Source organism: Trametes versicolor (assembly GCF_000271585.1).
Source record: "Trametes versicolor FP-101664 SS1 unplaced genomic scaffold TRAVEscaffold_11, whole genome shotgun sequence".
In the NCBI taxonomy this organism is placed as follows: Eukaryota; Fungi; Basidiomycota; class Agaricomycetes; order Polyporales; family Polyporaceae; genus Trametes; species Trametes versicolor.
In genome coordinates this window covers 1,209,861-1,226,065 of record NW_007360331.1, presented here as the reverse complement: position 1 = coordinate 1,226,065, position 16,205 = coordinate 1,209,861, and the positions used below count along the sequence as shown (strand labels likewise).

The 16,205-nt window shown below is 56.3% G+C and overlaps 6 protein-coding genes across 6 annotated transcripts; 2 read left to right on the top strand and 4 right to left on the bottom strand.

The window, feature by feature from the left end:
• Positions 1-2,499: 2,499 nt before the first annotated feature.
• On the top strand, positions 2,500-3,340 carry TRAVEDRAFT_51931 (uncharacterized protein; the record flags this gene model as incomplete). Its single annotated transcript, XM_008044587.1, has 2 exons — positions 2,500-3,142; positions 3,210-3,340. 2 exons carry the CDS (start codon positions 2,500-2,502, stop codon positions 3,338-3,340), a joined length of 774 nt encoding a protein of 257 aa, XP_008042778.1.
• A 1,243-nt stretch (positions 3,341-4,583) lies between these two features.
• TRAVEDRAFT_23379 (uncharacterized protein) lies at positions 4,584-5,271 on the top strand (the record flags this gene model as incomplete). The annotated part of the gene is made up of 2 exons (XM_008044374.1): positions 4,584-4,650; positions 4,700-5,271. The coding sequence occupies 2 exons, from the start codon at positions 4,584-4,586 to the stop codon at positions 5,269-5,271; spliced, it is 639 nt and encodes a 212-aa protein (XP_008042565.1).
• An 892-nt stretch (positions 5,272-6,163) lies between these two features.
• Positions 6,164-8,091, bottom strand: TRAVEDRAFT_51929 (uncharacterized protein; the record flags this gene model as incomplete). Its single annotated transcript, XM_008044586.1, has 8 exons — positions 6,164-6,527; positions 6,606-6,649; positions 6,765-6,807; positions 6,865-6,880; positions 6,938-7,133; positions 7,361-7,449; positions 7,524-7,585; positions 8,039-8,091. 8 exons carry the CDS (start codon positions 8,089-8,091, stop codon positions 6,164-6,166), a joined length of 867 nt encoding a protein of 288 aa, XP_008042777.1.
• A 1,000-nt stretch (positions 8,092-9,091) lies between these two features.
• On the bottom strand, positions 9,092-12,425 carry TRAVEDRAFT_51928 (uncharacterized protein; the record flags this gene model as incomplete). The annotated part of the gene is made up of 10 exons (XM_008044585.1): positions 9,092-9,106; positions 9,171-9,350; positions 9,571-9,642; positions 9,703-9,741; positions 10,370-10,721; positions 11,869-11,885; positions 11,950-11,982; positions 12,043-12,209; positions 12,270-12,304; positions 12,373-12,425. 10 exons carry the CDS (start codon positions 12,423-12,425, stop codon positions 9,092-9,094), a joined length of 963 nt encoding a protein of 320 aa, XP_008042776.1.
• Positions 12,426-12,928: 503 nt separating this feature from the next.
• Positions 12,929-14,092, bottom strand: TRAVEDRAFT_31301 (uncharacterized protein). Its single transcript, XM_008044442.1, has 2 exons — positions 13,202-14,092; positions 12,929-13,143 (listed from the first exon to the last, which is right to left on the bottom strand). The coding sequence occupies exon 1, from the start codon at positions 13,654-13,656 to the stop codon at positions 13,228-13,230; it is 429 nt and encodes a 142-aa protein (XP_008042633.1). The 5' UTR covers positions 13,657-14,092; the 3' UTR covers positions 12,929-13,143; positions 13,202-13,227.
• A 176-nt stretch (positions 14,093-14,268) lies between these two features.
• Positions 14,269-15,833, bottom strand: TRAVEDRAFT_31299 (Aldo/keto reductase). The gene is made up of 8 exons (XM_008044441.1): positions 15,681-15,833; positions 15,548-15,616; positions 15,330-15,489; positions 15,121-15,269; positions 14,992-15,066; positions 14,826-14,934; positions 14,638-14,775; positions 14,269-14,575 (listed from the first exon to the last, which is right to left on the bottom strand). The coding sequence occupies exons 1-8, from the start codon at positions 15,777-15,779 to the stop codon at positions 14,391-14,393; spliced, it is 984 nt and encodes a 327-aa protein (XP_008042632.1). The 5' UTR covers positions 15,780-15,833; the 3' UTR covers positions 14,269-14,390.
• Positions 15,834-16,205: the final 372 nt, after the last annotated feature.

The following is a 16,205-nucleotide window of genomic DNA, read 5'->3' as shown; positions in this document are numbered from 1 at the left end:
CGGGATACCTATTACAACGCAGATGCCGTTTCTATTCCCTTGACATCTATCTACGATTATTGTACGGTGCATAGACTGCGCAGAGCGCCATCAAATTCCCCGCGCGTTTGCGACAGAAGCTCGCTACACTCCGGAACGACTCCACGACCACTCGCACCAACATTATCCCCTTGGCAGATCTCCCCTCTCGCCATTGTGGTCAACTCTGATTCCCATGCACTGTTACCACGGAAGCTATCCGGCAATGGCGCGACTACGATTCCAGCGACTCTGTTTCTGCGTATGGTTCTATTCATTCGACTCCCTTGAGGAATGCATTTCGGGATACACTCATCATCTCGAAGTCATTCCCTCCACCGCCTACTACGATCACCGCCCGCTATACGTCGCCGCTTGATTCGGTTCATCCACAGGACCATATCCATTTCGCCGACGTTCTCCGTCTCATCAGCCAACGATCATCCCTTGACACCCTCAACCTCACTTCCAGCTCTCCAGCGACATGTCCTCCTCGAGCCCCGACGCCATCCTCCTAGCTCGTTTGTCGCCCTCCCGAAAGTATTGATTGTCGCTTCACAGACAGTCCTCCCGGCGCCGTTCCTGATCTGGGCAACGGACCGCAAGAGAATCGTGTTGCAGTGCCAGGAGATGTTCCATTTGCCTAGGAGCCTTTTCAACGCTGCCTTTCATTCGTACGTGAACACAAGCATGTACTTGGGGAGTGCGCTGATAGCCCCTTCGCAGATATCGTGGCTCTGTCTGTTTGAATCATTTCCTTTCCTATTCTCAATCGCTGCGCTCTCTCTTCTAACTATTGACCTTTCACATGTTCCTGTTCCTCCGCACCCACGCCCGCAGGACGTCACTTTGTTAACTTCGATCTGCCGCCCTTTTCTACACACGCGCTACAAGACGCAACCTCGCAATTCGTCCTGGCTGTACCGTCCATCTGGCTCCTCATCCCCCAACTCCGTTTCCACTACCTCGCTCCTCTACGTTTTCATCCTCACCCGTCTCCTCTTTACATTGCACGTTCACCCTTGCGCGTTCTTTTTGTTCTGCTAGTTATATGTATTACTCCTGACGACTAAGATACGATGATACATACACGATACGTAATACCCTTCAGTTCCCAGCCATCTCATACAGAGAACATCGTTTTGACGCATGTCTGCGCGACGAGACTCGTCTGTCAGCGACGCAAGCAATCGCGGGCACAAGTGAGAACGTGCGCCAACAAGTCACATGTATACATCGCACGCACGTCGCAAATGCAGAACACACCATGCCGCATCCTGCTAGTATCTGCTTAAAGACACCTGTAGACGACGATGCAAGCGCAATGCAAGCACGTACGGTTCTGTGAATCGCTCCCCGTAAACACAATCTCCCCACGCACCTCCAGTGTCGTTGTGCAGCGACGCGGCACAGAAGATGAACAGGCTGTAGAACCATGTGCGTACTCTGCGGCGCGAGTTGCTTCCGTTAGCGTGGCTCCTGCAGTGCCGGAGGAAATGCATCGCGCGCCCAATAAGGCGTGTAATCCGAGCAGTCTTTGACCTCGATAATACAGGCGTACCGGTACTAAATAAGTGGTGACGTCGGCTTCAAGACGGTGCATACGGCTAGATCGGGATAAGTACGCACTCTGATATACTCGTGGAGGCTCGCGGTGGCTCCGGAGTGTGCTTCACGGGAGAAGTAGGACCGACAGAGACAAACTCAGGAAGACAGATAGAGAGAGATGATTGGCAGCGGGACATACGTCGTCGTGAGGCAAAGCATAGAAGAGACCCGTCGTAGATAGACCGCAGGCAGACCACAGGCGACCTCGTAGGGATTGACCAGCCGAAACCACGACCGTGAATAGGGTAGGTCCAGCGTGGCACGTTGGCCAAGATCCGAAGTACACAGCCTAGAAGAATAGGAAAAGCGCCGCAGAGAAGGTGGAGGATGTTCGGAGTACGTACCGCGTTTGACGTCCTCTGCAAAATCCCTGGCCCCGCGGCCCGCGAGACCACCAAAACATACCAAGTGCGTACTACCATGAGTGCTCGCTCACAGGTTCACGCTTGACGCACCTGGGTACGGCAATGCGTCGTCGCAACAGGTATCGAGAGAATGAACCAGCGCGTCGTGCGCTGGCTCTGGCTGAGGACGACGGTGGTCGCAGTGCAAGTTGAAGAGAGCGCAAGAGACGCCCACGCGGCGCCGGTCCATGTTCCGAGCGCCGGCAAAGCCGAGCTAGGCGCTGGCGCTCGAATGTTCACCCGAACCGGCCGTGAGCGTGGAACCGTCCAACATGACCACCACTGTATGCTGCAACTACGCTGTTAACCTGCGCCCTACCACTCATTTGGGTGAACGGCATGAAGAATGAGAACACACTGACAAGCTCGTGTAACACTCGACGGAACCTTCAAGTGACATGAAGGGTGAAGGAAATGAGGAAGATAATACGATTCGAGTCGAGAAAAAACAAGGTGCGGTGATGATACAATGAAACAGGTCATGCTCCTACTGCTCAGTACTCAGCCTCTACCGCACAACACTCAGCCCCTCTGCCTAGTCGCAGTCGTGCGCGGGTCGAACGTCGCCGTCGGCACCGTCACCGTCTCAAACTCCGTCGTCGTGCTCGTCACCGTCCTCGTCCCCGGCACCGTGTCCGTCTCCGTCTCCGTGCTCGTCACTGCGCGCGTGCTCGTCACCACCGGCGTCGTCGTCGTGCGCGTCAATGCCGTGCGCGTCCCCGTGCTCGTCGTCGTGTCCGTCTGCGTGCTCGTGACCGTGCGCGTCGTCGTGACGGGCAGCGTCGTGCTCGTCGTGGTGGTCGACGTCGACGTCTGCGTGAGCGTGGACGTGTCCGTGTCGGTCGTGGTGATCTCCACCTGGCGCTTGGCGAGCGCGGTGCGCGTGACGGTGTGCGTCGTGGTCTCGAGCGTGAACGTCGGCATGTACGTCGTCACGGTGCGCGTGGTGACCGCGGGGCAGGCTTTGGGGGAGGGGGTCAGGGCGCACGGACAGGGGTGGGTGGGAGGGTGCTTACTGTCGGCTGCGACGCCGGTGCAAGCGGCGAGCGCGATGGCGAGGAGCGTGGCGAACCTGGTGTTCATCATCATCATCGTCGTGGAAGTGCTGGTGGGTGGGCGCGGTGGACGAAGTGCGGGATGAGGAAGTGTGTGCTGACCTTCTCTCGATTCGCGGGACAGGTCTTATACTCCCTCCTGCCGCCCCGCACCCGCCATCCAAGTACTCAACGCCTCAGAGCGCAACGCCCGACCCGACCGCCTCTGCGCGTCATTGCAGACCACCCTCGCACTTGATGGTCCGGTACGCCTGACGACAGGTTCCGCACATGACGGTAGCCGCACGCACCCGCCCCCTGAGCCTGGGCTCCGCTCGCGTCGCGCACCCCCGATCGTGCATCCGCCCCTCCCCCACATCCGCCTGTCACGCGAAAAGCGCCCGATCGCACAACTACGGGTGGCTGTGCGTGGGTGCCCCTGCCCCTGGGACCCACACGTTCGCGTGCTGGTAGATCTGGATCCGCCGTGACCCCACAAAGTGCGGGGCCTGATCTGGAAAAGATTGAAGGGCGGCCGGGATATCAGGTACGATTGGAGGCTTACTCTGCGGCTGGCGCTGCTCGAACATGCGCTAGCATGCGCTCAGAGTTGTCATCCATCGCGTAAGTACAGCCTAGTACTCAAGGATCATACGCTACAGCCTATACCACTATATCAGAGCAACCCCTACATGGTGGTCCGTCCACGTCAAGCCGTATGCACACGCATACCGAGCGGTTATTTCGATCTCGACCAGGCGTATTCGCCATCGCCTGGTCAGTCATCAATTGGTCCCGCGAGCGCAACCCGCCCGCTTCCCAATCCAGCCGCCTGCTTCTCCAGCCGACCCGCCTGCTTCTCAATCGACCCGCCCACTCCTTCCTCGCGGCGCACACAGGGTCATCCAGTCACCGGCGCCCTAGTGCGAAGATTCCCGTCCTGAGGCCGACGGGACCGCGATTAGGGCCAGCACAGCTCTGACGACGATTCCGCTCACGACGACTGCCATGATCGCTTCCGCCCGATGCTATGCATCTCCAGGGCGTTGTAGCCGCAGATGGCAAGCCGAGCGCGCGTGCTTCTGTGTCATCGCCCCCGATTTGCGCTGACGGCGTGCTCATTACACCCGCCTGTCGCTGTCAGCGCGACGGATGCGGCCGTCCGCCGCCTGAGATGACGCGTTTGCGTCCGCCTGAATCTGGGGGAAAGGGCGGCGTCCTGCGGAAGGGCCTGGTGGCTGGCCGCGGGAGAGATCGACGCGCGAGTCGCGCGGCGGCCCTTGCCGCGAATGACGCGGATGCTGCTTGCGCCGGGGTCGCTCTCTCACTGGCGTGCGGGTGGGTGTGTGCGCGTCTCAGAGTGCGCCGCGGCTTGCTCTGAGACTTGGTGCTGTCTGACTTGCCGTGCGCGGGCGTATCCCAGGCGGGTCGTATATAAGCTAGGTCTTTCTGGAGGTGGCACATTATCCCGCCGCTACTCCGCCTGCACTTTCCTCGTCCAACACCCGCTCTCCACACAATGCCTTCCACCAAGCTCGCGATCGTTGCTGCCTTCGTCGCTCTCTGTGTCGGCGTCCAGGCTCAGGGTAAGCTCCTTCACTCTCTCTCGTCTCGCATACACTGACTTCCTCGCAGAGTATCCTGGCTCCGAGTACCCCGGCTACGACGGCTACCCGTCCAACCCGGACTACGCCTCTTCCGCCGTGTACACCACCAGTACCACCGTCGCCGCCTCCTCCTGCCCGACCGCGTCCACGGTCACCGAGACCATCGCGCCCACCTTCACGTACACCGTGACCGACTACGCAACCACGACCGTGGCCCCCGCGCGCCGCCGCGAGGCGCGCCACCCGCACGCCCCCGGGGCGCTCTACGGGCGCGCGCTGACCACGGTCACGACCACCACCACGACCGCGACGACGTCGCCGGCCACGGCCACGCGCACCTTCACGTCGACGGAGACGGACACCGCGACCGCGACGAACACGCGCACGAGCACCGCGCGCGCGACGGAGACGGACACGACGACGAGCACCATCACGCGCACGAGCACGACGGTGACGACGACGACCGTGCCCGCGACGCGCTCGCTCACGGTCACCAGCTTCGAGACGGAGACGGGCACGAAGACGGTGACGCGCACGAGCACGGAGGGGGTGACGACTGTGAACAGGAACAACAAGCGGGCGGTTGAGACTGCTGCTTGAATGTGTACTGTCGATGCGGCGAATTCCAGAGTAGACCGTTCCTTTGTGTTGTACCATTGACTTTGACAATGTCCATTTTCCCACTTCAACGTCACGAATTTCCATACCTTCAAACTCTTTCACCCGTGTGCCAACACTCCAGTTTCACACATCTGTTGCATTTGTACCACTGGATTGTCACTTGTTCGCGTGAGGGGGCTCGACTGTGGGCACGACCTTCGCCACTCTCACACTTCTCGCCGCGCTCCGCCAGGAGAATGCCGTGGCTCGGGGGGTTCTACCTTGGGCTATGCGACGAGTGAGAGGTTGACGAGTCGCGCTGGCAGGAGCGTGAGGTTTTGGCCTAGGCCATGGACGCGGGGCGTACATAATTTCCCCGACTCCATCCATGTCTTCAAGGAGATAGCGAAGCTGCATTAGCTGTAACCATACTAGTAAAATAGCACGCTCCGGACTCACCGCACGCGTGGATGCAGGACGCGAAGAACTCAAGTGGTCGACTTCTCACTGAATAGCGCCGACTGCAGGAAATGAGGGATGGCAGCTGATACCAGGGTGCTCGCCTCCCATCGGCCTGAGGTGACGTCCGCTGCTCGATATGAAGGAAAGGTGCGCCGCCTGCTATTGTCAGCTTATCGTCGACGAGATCGGAGACGGACGTGATTTGGAGCGGAGGAAACTGCACGGAGGATCTAGCGCACAGTGTCGCGCCTCAGAGTGGTGGCCAGTGACCGTCATATATCCAGAATGACGAGCAAACGTCCGATGCGACCTCGGTCCTGTGTGGCAAGAAACTACACAAGATGACATTCTTCATCATGATCTACCATTCCGACCTGTAAACCGTCATCAGACGAACCGTGCCAACGTGAGATAGCGTCCCCAGCCTGACCTAGACTGTCTTCGTCTCCGGATCCTGCGTGGCCTCCGCCGCGCCCTCGCAGCTCTCCGTGTCCTTCATACCAGTTGTGAAGGGGTCGTTGCAGTACTCTGGGGCTTCGTCTTCCCAGTCCGATCCTGAGTCTATGTGTCCGTTCACGGCATCCTGCGGCGTCGTGAGGGAGTTCCGTTGTCTGTCGTCTGATACCGTGGCTAGATCGAGCGTCGCGCCGAGGTTGCCTACGACGCTGGCAGAGACGCTATGAAAATTGATGCTGGACCAGTGCGCCGTTGGCTCGCTCTCCGCTGCCCCTCTGTCCGCAAAGTACAGTCCGCGCAAGCCGATCATGAAGCGAGAGTGGACGATCACAAGCAGCCTGTGCATGGGACAGCCTCGTGCCAGTTAGTATGCGGTGCCCCATATGCGTGGTGGAGTAGGCTTTGAGCAGACGTACACCTGGTTGAAGTACGGCCATACTGATAGCGTGCCGTCGCCAAACTAGTGAGGAGATCAGCTACGCAATATCTGTGCCGGAAACATGCCGACCCTGCCGATCGTGATATAGTGTATATCAGTAACCCTCGGAAGTCGATGTTATCGAGTGCACGCGTACCACGGATGTACTCAGCTGGATTATCTGGAAAGCGAGAATAAGCCTACATGTATAGCGTCAGTACTCACATGAGAATCATGAAAATTTGATGAGGACGTACAAGAAGTAAACTGTGCCTAGCAGACCGGTCACTTAAGCACAGGCCCACGTTGTTTAGATACCATAATACCTACCGTCACGCAAAAGAAGGGTTGCCAAAGGCATCGGGGTGCCCGCCTTCCAAGTGTGCCTGACGATGGCGAACGTCCTGATCCACGTCAACAGCGTGATAACGCCTGCTGAGAATATCGAAGCCGATCTTGCTGAAGTAGACACTGTTACAGGGTTATGGTTTTTGACTGGTGTTGAGGGGGAAGAAGGCACGTACACCTACATTCACGCAGAAGAGATGAAAAGTTAGATTAGTTCGAAAGCACAAATATATAGCTCGTGATGCCAAAAGTTGCTCACCTGGACCAAACAACATCTGAAACGAATGAGAATTCGACACATCCGGTAGGACGCCCGCCTTGTACTGGAATATAATGCGTGCTCTCGTACTGATAGTGCCGTGAGTCTGGAAAGCCGCGATGAACCCATCACACGCTGTAACGTACTATAAGCGTAAAGGCGCTGTAGAAACAGACGGGTACAGCAAGCAGGAGCAGTTTCCAGTCCCTTCCCCAGATACTGTATACCCGCAACACTGTGAATGCTTTGCCAAGTCATAATAACATAATTTAGCGTCGATTGCGAGTGATATACTTCGAGTAAACTCACCGGCAATCGCCAGGTAACTGATACAGGTGAGGGCATCATCCCCGTGCGTGATTACGCCACATCTATAGGTTCAATGAGTACCTTCTGAGCATTCAAATATTCGTATCTCGAATACCGTACCCCTAGTGTAACGATAATAAGATCAGCATACACTTCAAAACAACTACGAGGAACGTATTGACCTGATTACTCGATTTCCACACAACGACTTCGAGTATGAAGAAGACTCTTTCGACCAACGCCGAATAGCGCATCACAAAAAATATGAGTGTAGCCCCGCTGAACTTGCGTCTCCATATGCGACGGTATTCGTCTGGAAACGTTAGCACGTAGTCGAACCACAATACCGCTATGGAATCCTATAACTTTAGTAGAGATCCCGTGTAAAACAGACGTGAAACAAAACACCGACCAGACGACGCGAAAATGCAGTAATTTTCAGTCAGCCTTTGGGAAAGGATGCGTCAGGTTCGCCTTACGAAGCTGACTCAAACCCAAATTTGATATTTACTTACAGCCTGGGGTAAGCCAGAAAGATTGCCTGGACGTAGTTCGAGTCGTCCGACATTGCGCGTCGACCTCCGTTGTCAAGGCGGGTTGGAGCCGTGGATTGTATGGGGGAGGGAAGGATGTGGGATAAAGTTTGACTCGCACTTGTTCCCTTGGCCTGTAACCTTCCTATAAGCGTCTTTATCTAGCCCCACTGACATCGGGCAGACATGATCGTGGTACGAGAACTACCACGAAGCTTGAAGGTGGAGCTTGATCCAGCGCCTAAGAAGTCGCTGAAGGTTGTACGACACCCGGCCCGTTTACAGAGACAGCGTGAGCCTTCGAGGGAGCTCCGCTAGCTTGCTGAAGCTTAAGCTTAAAGTGCCGACCCACACGGAGCTTCGCGCATCAGTTTCCACTATCTGATTGGGCTGACATCTGAGCACGGTGAAATTATCACGTTAGTATATAAGGACGGAAGATGTTGGCACCAGGCTCGCCATGTGGAGGCCCGGGTGTTGTAGGGGCGGTCTCCTCGTGCTGTTGCCTCTTTATCAAACGTCTAAACGCGGAGTACCCAAAAAATCTTTGTACCAGCTAGAATAAGTATCGAGAAGGGAGTGATAGTGGATATGAGACCATAAGAGCAAAAGTACACGTACACACCGTTCTTTCGCTGCGCGCTCCGGTTTTGACGCCCAAATGATGTATTCCGGGACGCACGGTGGCGCGTGTACGGGTGTGTGCTCTGTTCGTCCGGCGCAGCATATAAGTATAAGCATGGTGCGAGACACACCCGTACTCACACATCATATAACTACCCTTGCTCCTTCTAGCATACCCAAAGCATATCATCCCTGAGTCGCGAGTCGCCTTGCACGTCGTCGGCAGTTTCATGCCTCTCACGCAGAGTGTCCTCACCACTAGCACGAGGCTAGTGGTCATCGCAAGGAGTACCCTATACGCCTCTTCGGCGCACCACGTCATCAGTCCAATCCGGGTGTGGTTCTCCTGCGGGCCAGTGTCACGCTTGCGGGGCGCGCGCATGTAGCCCGGAATAAGCCTGTGCGCCCGCGTCACTGTGCACCGAGCTAATACATCGCACACATCGATATTAGCCCAACGTCAGCTGCACATGAACCTCACCTTACTCACCAAAATAGCGTTACGCTCTGCGAATATCCCTACGGAGTCTGGGATATAATCCCCCTTGAGGTGTGTGGGAAAGTCCAGCCGGAAGTCGACGAGCGGGAGGAACGCGAGATCTTCAAGTTGGTCTATGCCGTCAAAAAAGCTCGTGCGCGTGAGTTCCGCCATGCTGTCGCTCGCGAAGATCTCCAAAGCTACTATCAGTGTACGCATATCGACGTCGAAGCTCTCGCGGCCGCGAACGTGTGCCATCCGCAATCAGGACGTTTCCTCGGCGGCGGGTATGGACACTACACAACGCTCCAAAAGTGAGATGGCGTCCTGCGGAGTCTGGGTGTGTGGTGTCCCGGTGGGCGGGTGGACAACGATGCACACGCCGCACGTGAGGCCGCGCGCGGGGACTGACGAGCGCACAGAGACCCGTGGGTGCCGATATGGATGTATTCCACGGTCTTCTGAGGAGGGGAAGCTCCACTTCCTGCGTCAAAATCTGCGTGAGCACCAACAGCGGTCGCGATTTGGGGCAGAGTAGACGCACAGCGGTGATGTAGGCGAGGTAGGTCGTGGTCGACATAGCCTGCTCTAGCAGTTAGAGCACTGCCGCCGCCGCGACTCAATAGTCGAAGTGACGAGCCACCGCCCCCGGGTCCACGCATGAAGCGACATACCCGGTTCGTCACGGACTCAACATCGTCGTGGTATGGTGCCTGATAAGGAGCATGCACCCGGGGAAGCGCGGAGGATTCGAGGTCGAGAATTCGCGCGGTCCGGGAATGGTCGACATAGTCTCTGTGGGCATTCGAGTGCGCAAGGGAGGCGATGTGCGGATTTTGGAGAGAGCGAATCGCGCACCTGCGTGTTCTCAGATTGTCGGGTCCCGGAGATAGAGGATAAGATTTTGTCCAGCGCGTTGTTATCGTCGTTATCGTATACCATGGATGCGAGTACGAGTGCTTTCTTGAATGTCGCAACTGGGAGCTCGGGTGTAGGTTCATCTGTTCTCATCAGCGGTAGTTTGCACGCGCACGCGCACATGTGACACCTAGAGGCTACGTCCCTGTCATTGACATACAGCACATCAAGTAGGCGTTTCGCCTTCGATTGGATGGGAGGACTACACGGGGGACTGCTCTATAGCTGGTGTTTCGATCTGGAGAGCCCCCAGCGTTAAACGGGTTAACGGAATATGAAGTCCCCAGGCTCACCCCTGTCGTTTCTGAGTTTTGTGTCGCCCCCTGAGCGACATTGGAGCTCCCCGTGTCCTTCATACCAGCGGTGAACGGATCATCGAAATACTTCGGGGCCTCGTCTTCCCACTCCGAATCGCATTCGCCGTCCGTGGAGTCCTGCGGCGCTGCGGATGAGTCCTGTGGGTTGGGGGCGGATCCCGGCGTGGTATCGAGCGTAGCCCCGAGGTTACCGATGACGACGGAGGAGACGCCTCGGAAGTTGATGCCAGACCAGTGCGACGGGAGCTCGCTCTCTTCATCGCCGCTGTCGGCGAAATAGATCCCGCGCAGGTCGAGCATGAAGCGAGAGTGAATGATCACGGTGAGTCTGAGTATACATTAGTGTCACGTTATCGTGAGCCGCATGAAACGCCGGATACTACGGGTAACATAAAAGACTTACACCTGACTGAAAATAGGCCATACTAGGAACACGAGATAGTGGGACTAGCAGAGAGGTAAAGGAGCGCCCATGAACAATCACGAAATCCTGGGTAAGGTGTGATAATGTCAGCGTCAGCGTGCAGCGTCGTACACAGGCAATGAAAAAGTCTTACACCTAACCTCAATACGATCATACCATAGACGTGAAGGAAACCTAAGGAAGACATCAGTTCCACTGCGGTGCCCGTAACAGAAGCATTCTGACCTGTTCATTGCGACACCGATCAGTAACGGTCAGGATTTCGATGATACAAAGTATGAGCGCACCACGGAGCTGGTTATTAACGGAAGTAGCTGACAAGCAACGAGAGCCCTGTATTATGACGTCGGCATAATATAAGAACGCGGAACGAATGTGGTCAGCGTACAAAAAATATGCTGTGCCTAACAGGACGTCGTATCGCAAACTCAGCAAGAAGGTCTACATTCCGATACCGTATCACTCACCATCACGCATGAGGAAGGTTGCCAAAGGGGTCGAGAAGCCTGTCTTCCAGGAGTGTCTAACGATACTAAACGTCTTGACCCATGTCAATATGATGACTATGCTTGTCGAGGCTAATGTCGCGGTCTTTGACGTGGTGGAGACTATCAAAATCGATCAACGTCTGAATTGACCTTAGAGCTTGGAGTGCGATCGCAGACACGTACATCTACATTAACAGAGAGAGATTACGAGCCATGTCAGTACGTAAACAGACCAATGGCACCGGGCGTTGCTTACGTAGACAGAAGAATGTCGGGAACGTAGGATAGTTCGTAGCATCCGAAAAGAGGCCCGCCTTGTGTTGGAGTATATCGCACACTCTCGTACTGATAGTGTCGTAAGCGACTGAGTCTGGCGAGCCTATAATGCACTGTGACGTACCGTGAGAGCAAAGGAGCTGTAGAAACTGACAGGTACAGCAAGTACGAGCGGTTTCCAATCTCTCCCCCAGATACTGTATACTCGCAATGTTGTGAATGCTTGCAGAGAAACAACAGATCGGGTTCAGTGTCGATCGTTAGCACAGTGCTACAATCGGACCCACCTGCAGTCGCCAAGTAACTGATTAAGGTCAGAATGTCGTCCATGTGCGTAAGTACGCTACACCTATAAGATGGGTGAGTACGTCATATTTGGTCACGCCTGAACTGTCGTACTCCTGATGCGACAATGAAGTTATCAGTATGTATTGCAGCGAGCATAGATGGACTGAACTGACCCGGTCACTCGAATTCCACACCAAGACTTCAAGCACGAAGGGGATTCTCTCGATCAAGGTGGCATACCGCATGAGCAAGAATATCAGCGTAGCCCCAGTAAACTTTCGCCTCCATATGCGACGATATTCGCCAGGAAGCGTCAACGCGTAATCGAACCACAACAACGCTACAGCACCCCACATTATGTGTTAGATTCTTGATGGTAACAGATGCAAGGATCGCGTACCAGAGGCAGCCACAATGCAGTAGGTCTCTATCAGCCTGGCAAGAAAGACGCGCAAGGCTCGCCTGGTGAGAGCAGTGCAAGGCCTTATGGAAATATCACATACCAAGTTGGGTACTGCGCGACGAGCTCCTGCGCATGGCTCTGATCGTCCGACATACTGCACTATCGGGTCTTCAGATGTAGAAGGAAGCAGCGGTCGTCTGTCGAAAGGAGAAAGTGGATGGAGTGGATGAGTAGACTGTGGACAGAGCTGGTGTACTGCAAAACCTGACTCGCCTTTTCACGCCTGGCTTTTATTGCGAGCTGGCCTAGCTCGCAGCTAAGGCTATGGCTGGCCAGATGATTTCTGCGCACCTGCGCATAGGCTTCCTTGTCCTACTGAGCGCACGGCTATCATGATTGCCGAGAGTTCCACAGAACACGGGCATCTGGAGGACATTGGCACGATGCAAAAAGTGTGATCAGAGCTTCGTCCGACGTGGGAGAAGCAGCTGGAGGCTAAGTGACACAGGTGGAACGCCAACAGGCGCTCATGAGGCGCCGACAGTGTCTGATAATGTTCCTTAAGTCCAGCTTCGCCAGCCCTTGATCATGGTGGAAGGATATCAGAATCATGATACAGGAGGATGGGGATCAGGGATCCGGATAGCAGTGCTTACAGGCGCAATCCATCATCTCATCTGCTATGTTCTCGGAGTCTCCGATGTCGGGCTCTTGTGCGATACGGCTCTTGGACATCGCGCAGATATTGCGGGTGACAGCATACACCTCATACACCGACACCGTTCTGTCGTCCCGTGCTCCGTTAGTATGCAGATTGTACGCGTAGATGATAGTTTGGTGAAGCATAGTGATACATGTGTGGATATATGCTCTGTTCGTCCAACGCAGCATATGAATACAAGCATAGTACGAACGACGCAAGTACTCACACATTGTTGAAGTTGCCTTTCCCCCATTAGCATACCATCCCCTCGTTGAGCCGATGCAAAAGCCAGTGCTTCCACTTCGCGCCCGGATCCTCCACGGGCGACGGCCCGTCCGAAAAGCCCATCATCACCACGTTCACCACGTTCGGGTCGATGCACATCAGCACGACTTCCATCGCGCCCAGCGAGCCGTTCGCGACGTTCAGGTCCGTCGCAGACCTGAGCTGCCCCTTCATCTCCGCGACCTGGTCCGGGGGAAACGCGCTGAAGGGCACGACGGCGGCGCCCAGCGCCCAGAACGCCGTCTCCGTGCGCGCCGGGTTCGAGCGTGGGCGGAGGAAGATCGCGAAGACGTACTCCTGGGCGCGCTGGGGATTCTTCGCAACGCCGAGCGCGGCCTGCGCGGCGCTAGAGATCGACGGCCGGTGCTTGGACGTGAACGCGCGGAGGTCCTTCATCGGCTTCGGCTCGCCGCCGCCTGCGGGCTGGTACTTGCGGTTGATGGCGCACTTCTGCTTGTGCCTGCTCCATGCCTTCTTCTGGCACTCTTTGCTCTGCCCGTCCGACAAGTATGAGCATACGCACCAGTCTGGCGCCGGGGCAGACGGCGCTCACGCAATATATCTCAATTTGACAACCTCCACACCGGAAGAAGGTGACCCCTTCGCGCCGGGACTTGAAGCAAAACTGGCATTGCATCAACTCTTTGTGGAGGTCGCCCTTTGGGTCGCTATTCCGATTCGGCGGCGCTGGCGGCTCGCCCGCGATGAGCCAGAGGTTGTACTGGAATTCGCAGCATGCGCAGCCGATCTCGAGATAGTCCATGAGGTTTCCCATATCCATTTTTCAGGCAGGACGAAGTGAGGCGGCGAGCGAGCTAGTTTGTTGGTCGACGAGGAAAGGGAAGCGACAAATTACAATATCGTCGTCGTACTGCGTGCATATACTACAGCGGTGGGTAAATTTAGACGCCGTAGAGGTTGCGGGCCGGTTTTGCGGACCCGCTTTTTCTCGTCCTCGAGTCGACAACTAACAACCCCTCAGTTTGAACGAGTGACCCACTCACACTCGCGACATATGACGGACGGCAGGTATGCCGTCCCATGGCTGCATGGCATACCTCAACGTTCGATATGAATACAGATAAGTACCGTACACTGCGCTTCCACTTTCCAGTACTACGTCCCAGCGCTCACGCGACCTTGATCTGGTTCGTCGCCGTCTTCTCCGCGTCGTCGTTGAAGATGTTGATATCCCAGAACACCGGGTACGTCGTCTTCACATTGAACCGCTTCGGGGTCTTGCGCCCGAGGTTCGTCAGCGTCTCGAAGTCCTCGTCCGGCAGCTCGACCTGCTGGAAGTTCGACTCGATGCGTTCTGCGCAGGGCGTATGTCAGCTGCGCTCTGAGAGATACCACGATGCACGAGGGGAGGCATACCTGGTGTGACGCTCTTCGGGATGACGGAGTAGCCGCGCTTTACGCCCCAGGCGATGAGGACCTGCGCGGGCGTCGCGTTTAGCTTCTTCGCGATCTCCTCCACTTCGGGGAACTCTGTGAGCTTTTTGTGGCCCGCCACTGAGAAAACGTCAGTACATGCAGCCTAATGACTGGTATGCGCAGCTTACTGTTGTTCCCGAGCGGGCTGTATGCGGTGATGTGGATGTTGTGCTCCTTGCTGAATTGGACGAGGTCGTCCTGGAGCAGCAGAGGGTGCGCCTCAATCTGGTTGGCAACCTTCCAACACGTACGTTAATTTGATTTTGGTAGTACTGAGCAAACGCGAGGACTTACCGGCCAAACGCCTGTCGCCTCTGCGATGCCCTTGATATGGTCAATCGAGAAGTTCGAGACACCGATGGCCTTGACCTTGACGCGATCCATTCAGCGCAAGCACAACGCCGAGCTAAGAGCTATGCACACCTTGCCCGTATTCAGGAGCGCGATCATGGCCTTCCACGTATCCACCAAAGTCACCTCGGTATCGAGAATAACCCATCCCGGCCTGTTCGGGTCCTCCGGCTCGAAGCCCTTGTTGAGCCCAGGCGGGAACGCGACGGGCCAGTGCACCACTGCAGCGCGTACCGCATCAATTACAACTCTTCAAGAGTGGATAGTATGAGAAAACGCACGATAGAGGTCGAGGTACTCGAGCTGGAGCTGCTTGAGCGTCTCGTCGAGCTCCTTCTCGACTTCCTCCGGGCGGTGCGAAGTGTTCCACAGCTTCGACGTGATGAAGAGCTCCTCGCGCTTCACGACGGAGGGGATCACCTTCTTCAAGGCACGACCGACCTGCGAACGCGTAGTTCGTCAGCGCCAAATGGGAGTGTGGGTCGCGCAGAGAACGTACCTCATCCTGGTTTCCGTACACCATCGCGCAGTCGATGTGGCGGTAGCCCGAACGGATGGCATGCTCAACCTACGCACAAAACCACACCACAAAAGTCAGCTCGACTCACTCTTAGAGGACGAAATGCACTCACCGCACGCTCGACCTCATTCGGCTTCGAGAGCCAGGTGCCCAGTCCGATCTGCGGGATCGTCGCGCCCGTCGAGAGTGCTAGCGTCTTTCCGAACGACATAATGTCTGCCTAGTGCGTGTTCACGGGAGGGCAAGTGGGAGAAAGGGGCAAGATGAGAGAACCGATAGCGACGACGCGCTCCGGTTTTATACCCAGAGCTCTCCGTACGCTCTTCCGAAGTCCCGCGATGAGCTCACTACTGGATACCCTCTGGTGACGGCGGGCCGGCGGCCCGCAGAGGGGGAGGACGTGCCGCGACGCCCGCTGACCCAGGAGCCAGCGATCGCGAACACTTCGCGAAGTGTGCCTTGGGTCGGATGACCACGAGGGTATTGTCGGTGACCTTCTGCGAAAGGAATAGCCTGGAACTGTGCGCGGCTGGGGTGACTGTGAGAACACCGACGACTGAGCGGGACGAAAGCGCTCACGGTACTATGCTCCGGCTCTGCCGGTCCGCTTGCGATTCTCCAGCCGCGAAGGTACTCG